The 13,231-nt window shown below is 45.6% G+C and overlaps 1 protein-coding gene across 3 annotated transcripts in view; it reads left to right on the top strand.

Moving 5' to 3' along the window:
* The window catches only part of ZMYM4 (zinc finger MYM-type containing 4), a 229,104-nt gene that overhangs the window by 107,143 nt on the left and 108,730 nt on the right, over positions 1-13,231 (top strand). For all 3 annotated transcript variants that reach the window (XM_029571424.1, XM_029571423.1, XM_029571425.1), the window contains 2 exons: positions 7,923-8,135; positions 9,103-9,253. In XM_029571424.1, coding sequence (XP_029427284.1) covers positions 7,923-8,135; positions 9,103-9,253 — 364 coding nt within the window. The remainder of the gene's footprint in view (positions 1-7,922; positions 8,136-9,102; positions 9,254-13,231) is intronic.

Genomic DNA, 13,231 nt, shown 5'->3' with positions numbered 1-13,231 from the left:
AACAACAATACTTCACTGTTGCTACACTATGAAATAACTCGGCCTCTAGCTTGCTAATCACCCATATGTGAGGACTAGCATCCTGCTTGTCCTTGGATAAAGCAAAATTGCTTACCTTGTAATAGGTGTTATGCCAGGACAGCAGGATGTAGTCCTTACGAAACCCACCCGCCACCCCGCGAAGTTGGGTCCGATACATTTTTTCTTATTTTATTTTTTGCTAAAGCTTATTGCTACATACGAGACTAGAGTGAGACCCCTGTGGCAGAGAATATCATGGCATGCTGGGCATGCTCAGTGGCCTCACACTGCCAGTCAAAAGTTCTAGAAACTTTGACAATTTTCCTGCAATAGGGCTCAGTCAGTGACGTCACCCATATGTGAGGACTAAATCCTGCTGTCCTGGGATAACACCTATTACAAGGTAAGCAATTTTGCTTTATCACCCTAACATCTAGTCTCTAGGCCTCACAGCCTGGTTATTGAAAGCAAAATCTATTCCTTTGGATTCTCACATGGCATGTCTTGGGTGCTTCTAGAAAGGAATCTACTAGGATAGCATATGGTTCCTTATACCCCCAGATCAGTCCAGTAATGTGGGTTTTTCTCCCTATCAGCAAATGGAGAAGAAAAGCTTTACTGAGACTATTACTTAAGCCAGTGTGCCATCTGCAGTCCTTCAGTATTCTCTGTCTCCAGCAGATGGTAGAAGTGTAAAAACTTTAGTTGGACTTTGGAGACTGAATTGCTCCCAGGGGTGCTAAGTTTGTTTGTAAGACCCACCCCCCCTGGTAGAACAGGAGGTTAGTGGCTCTTGTTTGGTGATGCCCTTGGCTGGGGGGAGGAATCGGTTAGCCAGTGGTCTGGTTCCCTCTGTTCCTGCTCTCCTTCCTCTCTGATCCTGGCTCCCGATATGGAGGCACCATCAGCTCAGGAAAGTGTTTGATTTTTCCTTTTTTTTTCCTCTGTGTAGATTTGATGAGCTTATTAAAGTTTAAAAAAAAATTGTGGGGAGAGTATGGCAGCCTGACTTGAGCCATGGTGTGGCTAAACAGGAGCACCAGCTGCCAGGTGTGAATATTTGTGCTTTGCTGTGCAGGGTCTATGTGGACTGCAGCTGAATTTGGCAGGGACAGTGTGTATGCTAGCGCTGGCGGCTCCCATTGAGTGCACAGAACTGTGCAACACTTGGGGACAAGCAAAGGAAGCTGATGTCATCTGGTGCATGTGGGACCTGCACCAGTGGCAGAGAGGGTTACTTGGGCTCCTGCAGTACCACTGTTGCTGGGGTAAAAGGCAGGGGAGAAGAGATCTCTCTGTGGTCTGCAGAGGTAGGCCAGGATGTATAGGAATGGTGGCCAAGTTGGATTCTCTCTATGCAGCTCAGAGGGCCATGGGTGGGTGATGGGGGGGAGATCGCTCCTCTAGCATTGTCCCCTGTAGCAGAAGCCCTGTTGGCCCAGGAGGGCTCTGAGAGGTTTGTTACCTGGGAGTGGACATCATTTCAGAGGTAGACTTTTTTTCTCCTGAATTTTTTATTGATTCACAAGGCCTTCCAGGTTAGGAAGGATTCCTTTGGAGAAGAGTTGTGTATACAGAGTGGCCTTGCATCAGCCTAATGGACAGAAGGTAGACGGGGGGGGGGGGGGGGGCAGGAAATATGTTTGCAGTCTCTGCTCATTCATTAAAATGGAAGTGTGTGTTGGACTCTGATTTGGATGGTGACTGCAAGATCTCAGGAGAGGACATTGGCAAGGACCCATTGCCAGAGCTCCCTAGAGATGAGGATGGGGTTGTGGACCCCTTGGAGAAGGGAGAGATCCCCAGGGTAGAGGTTGATGTCCCCAAAGCCATCATCCCCTTCTGTAAGGCAGAGTTATTCTATGGTTCTAAAAGAACTTGGTATCAAAGAAGTACAGGACAAATCAGAACATGAGGTGAAGATCCCATCATGGAAGGCCTTCAGAATCTGTTAAAAGCTTTTCCCTTCCACCGCATGGTTAGGAAGATGGTATTCAGGGAGTGGAATATCTGAGGCTGTCTTGAGGGTTGGAAGAGCGATGGCAAAACTTTATCCTCTGCCAGAAGAAGCATTGGAGCTATTTACAGCTACCTAAGGTAGACATGTTGGTGTCAGCAGTGACCCAAGATTACCATTCTGGTGGCGGGCTCATTGACGCTGAAGGACGCTCAGGATTGGAAGATGATACTTCAAGAGAATGTTTGAGGTCTTGACCTTGGGCAGAAGGGCAGCTGTGCAGTAGTTTCATGGCACAGACTTGCTTGTACTGGGTTCAGTAGTTGGCAGTGCAGGGGGCAGGAGTCTCATTGTCTTCCAAGCAGGAGTAGCCTTTATTGCGGCTGCCTTGTATAACTTGCTGTACACTGTGGACCAAAATGTCTGCAGTCTCTACCAGAAAATTCCATTGGCTGCACTATTGGTCAGCAATGTCTGGTCAAAGTCACAAATCAGGGCTCTTTCATTCAAAGACAAAACCTATAGCAGCTGGTGAAGCACAGGGGCGAGTCTAAAGCGCATAAATTGCCCGATGATAAGCTCGAGAAAAACAAGATTTTCCCTGGAAGGCAAAGGGACTGTAAGGCAAGGATGTACTGGCCAGGTGGGGGGATCTCTCACAGAGATAAGTATCTGGCAGGCTGCAGTCCTTTCAGGGACCGCATAAACCAGCCAGGGATAGTTCCAGTTCTCGTACCAGAGGTCTTAAAAGTGCACAATGAAACACACCTGGTCCACTCTTCTTCAGAGGTGTAGGGCAGTTGACCCTCTCTTACAAAAAGTGGATCAAGATAACAGTAGACCAGTGGGTTCTAAGAGTTATAAAAGAAGGCTCGTCCAGTGCTCAAAACCTAAGTGGTCTCCCCTTGTGCTTTGTGCAGCAAGAAAATTGCAGTCAGAGATGCTGATTCGGCTGTGAGCATTACATGAGTCCCAGCACCCAAAAGGAAGCAGAGGCAAGGCATGCATTCCATCTGTTTCGTAGTTCCGAATAAAGAAGGCACCTATCGGCTCATTTTAGATCTAAAGAAAGTGACTGCGGCCCTGCAGGTTCCTCATTTCCAGATGGAAACACTTTGTGGCGGTCAGGAAAGGAGAATTCCTGGCTGCTTGAGACATCACAGAGGTGTACCTGCATATACCCATCTGAGAGGAACATCAGGTTCTTGTACTTCATGGTATTAGGGAGCATTTTTAGTTTTGAGCTCTTCCATTTGGTGTTGCAATTGTGCCTCACACTTTCACCAAGATGATGATGGTGGTACTGGCCCCTCTCTCTGGAAAGAGGGCATTCTGATGCATCCTTATCTAGATGATTGGCTCATCCAGGTGAAGTTGGGGGAGCTTTGTCTTCAGTCTGGCCAAACAGTGATGCAGGTGTTACAAACCCTGGGCTGTGTTGTAAATCTGTCAAAGAGCAACTTGATTCGGTCCCAGTTACTGGAGTATTTGGGGGGGGTGCATTTTTTAAATGCCAAAATAAGCATGGTATTTCTCACAACAGAGAGGTTGGTGAAGGTGCAAGACCAGAGATTGTTATATGGGCATTCGTGCATATGTGTCCACTTCAGAGGGCCCTGTTGTCCTGCTGGAACCCTCATTTAGAGAACTTTCAGATCTGCTTGCCACTGCAGGGAATCTCCAGGTCCAGTCTCTCATGGTGGCTTTCTTGGGCCAGTTTTGAACTGGGCTTGGAAGTGGAGATTCTGAATTTGGTGGTGGTGACCACCAACGCTAGTTTGACAGACTAGGGGGCCAACTGTTAGGAGCAAATGGCACATTGTCGATGGTCATTAGAAAAAGCATCATGGCTATCAATCGATTGGAAACCAGGGCGATCTGGATGGTATTGCATTGCTTTCTTAGGCCTCCTACCACCCGATCTCATAATTGTCTATCACACAATGTGACAACAGTGGCTTACATCAACTAGGAAGGAGGGACCAAGAGTCCAGTGGTGTCCCAGGAAGCCCAAAAGCTGTTTTGCTGGGTGGAACGGCACCTGTTGGTTCTGGCAGCTTCACATGTGACTGGAGTGGGAAAAAGTTCAAGAGAATTTTCTCATTAGGCATATGCTAGATCAGAGAGAGTGGGAACTCTTGGAAGAGATGATGGCTCTCGGTCAAGGTGGGTCAATCCCAAGCTAGACTTGATGGTTTTGAGGCAGAATGTCAAAGCTCACCGCAAATTCAGTCGCAGATGAGAAGTGTGAGCATAGCGTCTTGATGCTCTTGTTCAGCTGTGGCAGTGTGGGATCCTGCTGTACATGTTTCCTTCTTGGCCTCTGATAGGAAGATTGCTAATGTGTATCGAGGCTTATCTGGGAAAGGTGATCCTGGTAGTTCTGGAATGCTTGCAATGGCTGTGGTTTGCAAATCTGGCAGTGGGATGGACCTTTGCAGCTCAGGCATCTTCCCTGGCTTCGCATCTCACTTTTGTTTTGTGGCTTGGCTTTTGAATGGAATATTTGGCGAAAGTCGTTACGATCTGGATACACACATCTGGACCTGGCTTCAAACTTGAAGGACTTCTATGGCTTATGTTTGGGTGTGGAAGTTATTTGAAATATTTTCTCCTCTCTGGTGTTCAATTCTCTGAGAGTTCAAGTGGTGGCCTTGAGCTGTTTTAGAGGTAAAGTGCAGGGGTTATCCCTGGTCTCACATCCAGATGTGGTGAAATTCCTTAGAGGAGTGAAGCTTTTGCAGTCCCTGGTGGTGATTTCCTTTGTGGACCCTTAATTTGGTTTGAAGGTTCTGTGTGGTCCACCTTTTGAACCTTTGAGGAAGGTGTCACTGAAGGACCTTATGTTTTACTTATTTATTTAGAGGTCTTGTATATCGTCATCCCACATGAAAATCACTAGTTCACCCCAGCTCCTGACATTAACATTTATAAGTATTAGAGAACACAGAGTAAATCCAATAAACATACACCATTATTAGTTACTGGACAATGGATAGAGTATTCGGGTGGTAGCTTGGGAGGGTATTAGGGGGAGAGAAGGGGGGTATAAGGGTGAAAATGGAAAGAGTGAGAAAGTAATCATGCAATCGGTTTGTGTTAAGTTGTATGCATTTTGGAACAGCCATGTTTTCAGGTCTTGTTTGCATTTCTTCTTGTCAGTTGTGATTCTTAGTTCTTCCAGCATGGTGTATATGAGTACTTTACATAATGGTACCTTGTAGATGTTGAATAGTGTAGTACAGTTTAATCCTTGAAGGATTCCAATGTTACATTGAAAGGTGTCAGATATCTGATCTTTGAATTTGACTTGGATGTGTTCTCATCTAGGAAGGATTTGAACCATTTTAATACTGTTCCAATGTTTAACTGTTAGCATAGTAGTTTTATGATCTACTGTGTCGAATGCTGATGTGAGGTCGATGAGTACAAGGCAGTATGATTTGCCAGTCGAATCCTCACAGTATCGGATCAGTTAGTGATGATAGGGTCTCTGGTTTTTTTCTGAAACCAAATTGATTTAGGTAAAGGATTCATACCAATCTAACTGGTTCTCTAACTGGTTGAACTGATTTTTTTTTTTTTTTACTCTAGTATTTCTGCCAGGAACGATAGATTTGATATCTGTCTATAATTATCCCAGTCATCAGTTCTCCTGTATTTATATTTTAATGTTGGTTTTATGATTGCTTGTTTTAGTCTTTTTGGTACCTGGCCTTCTGTTAGTGACAGGTTAATTAGGTTTGTGATTGGTGTAATTATTTGGTTAGTTTGTTTTAGCGCATTCACAGGTATCTGGTCATTTGGATGCATGGAGAGTTTTAATTTATTGATTATTCTATGTATCTCCAATTTTTATAATATTTCAAAAGAAGTCCATGTATTTTTGGTTTTCTTCTGTAGAATTTATTGTATCAGCAGTTTGTAGTTAAGGTCGAGTTTTTTCAGTATTTGTTTTCTCTTGTAAGGCAGCTGCGTATTCATTGCAGTCTTTTTTTTTTTGTTTTTTAATGTTGAAAGAAGTCTCTCTTTTGGTAGCAATTTGTTCAGCTAGGCGTTATTCTGAACTTCAGGTGTTGCCTTGTCTTGTAAAGATCCCTTCTTGCAGATTTCAGAAAAGGGAGTAAATTGCACAGTTCCTTTGTTTTTACCAAAGCTGGTATCTGACCTTCATTAATCAGACAGTGGCGCTTGCTTTTCGGAATTTACAGGAGCTACACTTATGAGACATGTTGGGTTCTGTGCTATTTGAAGGTCAGAGATCGGATCACTTGTTTTGTTCTCTTTGGCGCAAGTAAAGGGAACCAGTGCACGGTGGCTAAAGGAGGCCATTGCATGTGCTTAGATTTGTAAGGAACGCTCAGTACCAGTGGGTCTAAAGGCTCCTACAGGAGTGCAAGTGGTGTCCTGGGCTGAATGACAGTTGATTTTGCCACAGGCGATCTGTTGGGCAGCAACTTGGTCCTTGCTACACACTCATGCAAGGTGTTAGTGGCTGGATCGGGCTCCAGATTCAGCTGGATTTGGAGAGTGTCTGGTTCCCACCCAGTTCAGGGGAACTTGGATACATCCCATATGTCTGGATTGATCGAGGGATAAGGTAAAGGAAAATTGGTTTTTACCTGTTAATTTTTGTCTCTGGTGTCCTGCAGATTAGTCCAGAGCCCTGCCCTATCTGAAAAGATCCCGTGTGTGTGTGTGTATACATAGAAATTGGCTTTTGTTCTGGGAGTTTTAAATCTCCTCTATTGGTTGGAAGAGCTCCCATTTTGGGGGGCTTGCCTTTCCCCTGTTCAATATGGTGTGTGTGTGTGGGGGGGGGGGGGGGTTGTGGGTCACTAAAATCTTAGCTTGGTACAGTGCATACTGAAGGACTGCAGGTGGCATACCTGGCATAAGTAACTCTGTTTCAGTAAAGCATTTCTAACCCATGTATGTGGACTGATCTGTGGCACTCCAGGTATGAAAATTAGCAGATAAGAACCAATTTTCCTTTTCAAATGGAGGTTTGCCATTTGGGTGTGAGGGAGGCCCTAGATCAGTGGTTCTCAACCCTGTCCTGGGGACCACCAGCCAGTCGGGTTTTCATGATATCCACAATGAATATGCATGAGAAAATTTGCATGTTATGGAGGCAGTGCATGCAAATTTTCTCTCATGCATATTCATTATGGATATCATGAAAACCCGACTGGCTGGGGGGTCCCCAGGACCCCCCAGCCCTAGATCAATGGTTCCCAAACTTGTCCTGGTGGACCACAGCCAGTCGGGTTTTCAGAATATATGCAATGAGTATACATGATAGATTTGCATGTAATGAAGGCAGTATATGCAAATCTGTCTCATGCATATTCATTGCAGATACTCTGAAAACCTAACTGATTGGAGGGGAATCCTTTAGGAAAGGTTTTGGAACCATTGGCCTGCGCAAATACTGCTTGAGTACCATTTTGGAGAAAGCAAAGTTTTGTGCTTGCAACAGGGTATGTATGTTCCAAGGACAATAGGTAAAGCTAGCTTCTTTAAGACTGAGGAGGAGCCTGTACATGGCTAAGACATGTACCTCATGTCAGTGCAGTCTATATTATCGCCCAGTTGTAACTACTTATCCTATTTGCCTCAAAGAACAACTTTGTTTGTTTTATGTAGCTGTTGTATAATAGAGATGCAGGAAGAACATAAGAACTCTCTTCCTCTGGAAGCTAACCTTCACATATAAGCTACTTTATAGCATCTTACATCTGAACGGTAAAGGCATGTATGTTTGTCATTAAAGATTAAAGTGCTTGGAAATAGTTTCCATGAAAATAACTTTAATGTAGTAACTGATACAATGCACCATAAGAAACATGGAATATTGTATCACTTGTTTGAGCTTCCTGTGAGCTTTGTTATTGGAAAGAGCTCAGGTTATGAACTTAACTAGTTTTACCCTCCTTTTTAGATCCGACATGAAGTAAATTACCAGAACGTAGTACACAAGCTGTGCAGCGATGCCTGTTTTTCCAAGTTCCGATCTGCAAACAACTTGACCATGAACTGCTGTGAGAACTGTGGGGGTTACTGTTACAGTGGCTCTGGACAGTGCCACATGCTTCAGATAGAAGGACAAGTCAAGAAGTTCTGCAGTTCAACTTGTGTGACTGCATACAAACAGGTATGTTCTGAGGGCGTAATGGGCCTTCCCAGATCCATAACTTATGGACGATTGAGAATCTGCATATACCTATAGGTGAAGGCTGCCCAGGGATGCCTATGAATCTGTAGATTTTGGATAGCCGCTATTAAAATGTGGAGAGACTCCTGTTGCAGCTGAAAGAAAGCATTAATTTCCCTTGTTTTGCTTTCTGCTGTTTCATGGATAATGGCTATAACAGTAGCATTCATCACATTTTAACATTTGCCTCCCTAATCAATCTTTCTCTTTTGATGAGTGAAGATATAGCAGTTGAATATTATGTTACTTTCATTTTTCAAAGGTGGGGGTGGGTCCGCTCACAAATAACCTTTCGAGCTCCTTGTTTACCAGTCAAGAAAATGTACTTAAAAATTGATTTTAGTGGGTTTCATTCTATATGCCTGTTCTAGGAATGTGATTTTCTTCGATTATTCCTTCCTGTGGGGGTCTTTTCTGTTACAAAAACATTATGCATTTCCCTGTACGTACCAGGATCAGTCCAGGACACCTGGGTTGTGACTCCGCACCAGTAGATGGAGACAGACTAAAACTTGTGGGCGGAGCCATATATGCCCCTGTGCCAGTCACAGCCCCTCAGTCTTACTCTGTCTCCAGTAGATGGTGCAGGTCCGGTCACAGCTCCTGCCTACCCTGGTTCTGGTACTTGGTCAGGGTTGGTTCTTTTTCTTGGTTTTAGGCCAGTTTTAGGCCAGTTTTAGGCTACAGTTGTTTTCTTTTGGGAATTTTGCATTGTAAATTGTCACTGACGTCCCGTCCGCCCTGCCTCCCAGGGGGGTTGATTCCTTCCTGTGGGGGTCTTTTCTGTTACAAAAACATTATGCATTTCCCATACGAATTGCTTTGTCTAATTGTATGGATTTCCTTTACTAATATTCAAATGCTATTTGGCCATGGTCCTTAACCCCAAAAATGTCTTTTACAACAGAAATCAGCAAAAATTACACCTTGTGCGCTGTGTAAATCATTGAGGTCCTCTGCTGAGATGATTGAGAATACAAGCAGTGTGGGGAAAACAGAGCTATTCTGTTCTGTGAATTGTCTGTCTGCATACAGAGTTCAAATGGTTACATCTTCAGGTAACTTCATTAGTCAATTGTGTCTTTTTAAAGATGAATAATATTTTTAAAAGAAAGCTGAAGTAAGCGTGCGTGTGTACTGTGCAGTGTTGCATCTCTATATATAACATGGATGATCGCAGAAAAACATGAGCTAGTCTGTAAGTCTACCCATTTTTATTCCTGTCTACACTCACAAGGATACAGCCTAGCTGCCAGGCATAGTGTGACTGCCTTTAGCAGATCTTTCTCGTTTTATCCAAGACCATTTTTGTCATTGTCCTGTGTACCTCACATTCCTGGGTAGATGAGCATGCAAAATCCCCCATATAGTTTGCACTCAGTAACCCTATCCCTTTCCAACCACAAGGTCCCACAATAATCCAAACAGCAGTAATAACAGTCATATGGCCATCAACCCACCACCCTAAAAATAGAGACAGGCCCCAGTTCAGAGGCCCTCTGAGTGAGATGAGTCTGCTTGGGGCAAAACGTTTTGGGTTGGAGTGGGACTGCTAATCCTCTCGCAAGATAGGCAGAAATCACCGCGGGGCTGTGTGTTTACTGCTGCTGGAGTTAAAACGTCAGCTCGAGTAGGCAGTGCGGCCAGAGGCAAAAGGAAGCATGGCTGTGTCGGTGGGATGTGGAAAACGCTGCCATGCTTGGAGTGAGCAAAGATCACAGCTTTCATTGTCTGGTCTTTGCGAGAGAGGCAGTACAGGAGCTCCGGCCAAGTCTGCAGAGGGAAAGGCGTCTCCCCTGCAGCGTAAGAACTGTGGCCATTTTGGAGTAGTTTCCTGCACTGTGGGAGACTTTGGCTGGGGGGAGGCCTGTCTCCCCCCCCCCCCCCCCCCCCAAAAGTTATTTCCTGCCCTGCCTAATTAGGATGGTGCCCGAGAAGCTTCTGAAAGTGCCCAAGAGTGTTTGCTATTAAGGTGCAAGACCTTGCTTGCTCGGAATGGATCAGCTGGTAAGCCAGCCTGCTCGCAGTCGTCCTCTGCCCAGGAATTCATATAAGATGGTTTTCTGAAGGGGTCTAATGGATGCTCAAGTACTTCTGTGCAGGGACAGTGGGCCTCAGGGGTTTCAGAAGTCTCTAAGTATTCGGCACAGGACTGGAATCCTATGAAGAGCTTCCAAGGGACAAGGTTGAAGCTCATATGAGGGACACAGAGAAATCAGAGGATGCCTGATTTTTCTTTGGGACCCGATTCTGGCTTGAAAGTCATTTTCTCAACATATTTTGTGTCTATGGGACAAAGCATTTTTGGCCAGAAAGGGGTTGGAGGCTATGCACCTCTGCTTCACTAGCCCTCTTTCTTACCCAAGATGCGCAAGGGGAGTGCTTGGCAACAGAGGTAGCCTATGTGGTGAATGCATTGTATAACTTGCTTAGGATGTCATCCTGAATTATGTCTGTTTTGAACAGGTGATGGCTTTGGTTGAGAAACTGGTCTGTGAATATTTGGTAAAAGTCTGTTCCCTGTACATACCCGGATCAGTCCAGACTCCTGGGTTTTGCCCCCCCTCCCACCCCAGCAGATGGAGACAGAAGTTTTCAAAACAAAACTCCGCCTTATATAGGAGAGTGCCACCTACAGTCCGGCAGTATTTCTCTGTCTCCAGCAGATGGTGGAGGTGCAAAACCTACAGTCTGTGCTGATTGCTTATTGGAGTTTGTCAAAGTTAAGAGTTTTGTGAGTGTTAGATTTCGGTCTGTAAAACATTTTTACTTTGATTTAAAAAAAAACAAAAAAAAAAACCCAAAAAAGTTTTCTGTCCTGAGCCTCTGGAATTTGTTGCCAGAGGATGTGGTTAGTGCAGTTAGTATAGCTGTGTTTAAAAAAGGATTGGATAAGTTCTTGGAGGAGAAGTCCATTACCTGCTATTAATTAAGTTGACTTAGAAAATAGCCACTGCTATTACTAGCAATAGTAACATGGACTAGACTTAGTTTTTGGGTTCTTGCCAGGTTCTTATGGCCTGGATTGGCCACTGTTGGAAACAGGATGCTGGGCTTGATGGACCCTTGGTCTGACCCAGTATGGTATGTTCTTGTGTTATGTCCTGAGGGGACCATCCCCTGCTGATTTGTGAGGCAGCTGCATTACAGGGTTGAGGGCCCTCTTGTTCACTACTAGCAGCTCTGGGCGCGACACCGGGGAGCCCGGTTCACTCCACTCCAACGGATCAGGACCTTGGACCACTGCTGGGCAAGTGGGTTTTTTTTGTTTGGTTTTTTTTTTTTGTGTTTTTAATTTTAAGTTTCATTTCTTTTTTGGTCTGTGTCACAGTGCTGCGACTCTCTTCCCTTCCTGTCTCTGCGCTTTGGCGAACCGCAGTCCTTTTTCTATTTTTCTATTTTTCATTTTTTTTTTACAGATTTTAATTTTAGCTTCTTCAGGCCCACTGCCCGATGCAGCGCTCATCAGCGTGCTGTGCGTGTGGCTCGGCTTGCGTGCGTCTTTCTCGGGAGGGGCTGTGCTCAGCTTGTCTTCCTGGCGGGGAAGGGATCCTTAGGGGCCTTAAAAATAGTTAAAAATAAATCTGCCCAAACTCCTTCAGTGGTGACTGCATCGCGATCAGCTGAGGCAGGCCTGTTCCCGCCAAGCATGGGAACGGAGGCCATTTTGGAGCCTTTTAGAGTAGACTCGTGCAGCTAGCGGGGATGGGATTCTCCCGCCTCCTCTCTCTCCTCAGCCAGGGTTTCCCGGAAGGAGCAAACTGTTACAGCCTCACTCACCTGCAACGGAGGATAGCCCCGAGGGGGCTTCTGACTCTTCCTCCTCTTCTTCTCCTCTGACTTTTTTTTATTTTTACATAAGGCTTTTAAAGCCAGGAAAGTAGGGAAACTGCAGGCTGGGGGTGAAACTTCTTCAAGTGGTCTTAAGTCTCATTCTCGAAAGCAGTCTCAGTCTAAGGGAGACTCCGGGTCCTCAAAAGCTAAGCGCCCCTTGTGTACAGGGGCTAATCAGACTGATAGTGAGTCTACGGATCAGGATACGGATCCAGGGGACCAGGACTCGCAGGGCAAGCCTCCGATGGGGGGTGGATGCAGACCCTGATCAGCGTTCACAGGATTCAGCATGGGACTCTCACATTGTGGAAGGAGATGACCCCTAAGGTGGTTCGGCTGTTTAGGAGGGAGGAGTTGGCTCCGCTTATCCCTGCCATACTCTGAGAGCTAGGCATAGATGGGCCACCAGAGGAGTCCAGACTAGGGGCCATGGACCCAGTATTGTTGGGTCTGAGGGGCCCGGCTACTTCCTTTCCTTTTCATTTTTCTTCCACAGACTTGCTATTTAGAGAATGAGATACCCCAGATCTTGGATTGAAAGTCAGCAAGGCTACGGATAAGCTATATCCTCTACCGGAGGAAGCAATTGACATACTGCGGTTACCCAAGGCGGACACGGCTGTGTCCGCAGTCACCAAAAAGACCACGATCTCTGTTACGGGTGCTACAGCCCTTAAGGACTTGCAGGATAGAAAATTGGAGCTGCAGCTCAAGAAAATTTTTCAAGTCTCTGTACTGTGAGTACAGGCAGCTATGTGCAGCAATTTTGCCCTACGAGCGGGTCTTCGATGGGTTCAGCAGTTACAGGCTAACGCTGGTCTTTCTGATGCTGAAGCACAGCAGGCAGGGTGTCTGGAAGCTTCTATCACTTACAGTGCGGATGCACTCTATGATCTGTTGCATACTTCGGCCAGATCCATGGTGTCTGCAGTCTCAGCTCGTCTGCTCCTGTGGTTAAGGAACTGGTCAGCGGATATTTCCTCCAAGGCTCAGCTGGGGTAGTTGCCTTTCAAAGGTAAATAGCTTTTTGGCAAGGACCTCGAGGACATGATTCAATCCCTGGGGGAGCATAAGGTTCACAGACTGCCGGAGGACAGGTCCAAGTTGAGGAGTTCTTTTTCTTCATGGTCTCGATTCAGAGGGAATCGGAGATTTCGTCCGTCCAGAGCTCCAGACTCTTCCTTGCAGCAAGTCGGCAACAG

The sequence above is a fragment of the Rhinatrema bivittatum genome, chromosome 11, assembly GCF_901001135.1.
Source record: "Rhinatrema bivittatum chromosome 11, aRhiBiv1.1, whole genome shotgun sequence".
In the NCBI taxonomy this organism is placed as follows: Eukaryota; Metazoa; Chordata; class Amphibia; order Gymnophiona; family Rhinatrematidae; genus Rhinatrema; species Rhinatrema bivittatum.
This window is presented reverse-complemented; position numbering and strand designations above follow the sequence as displayed.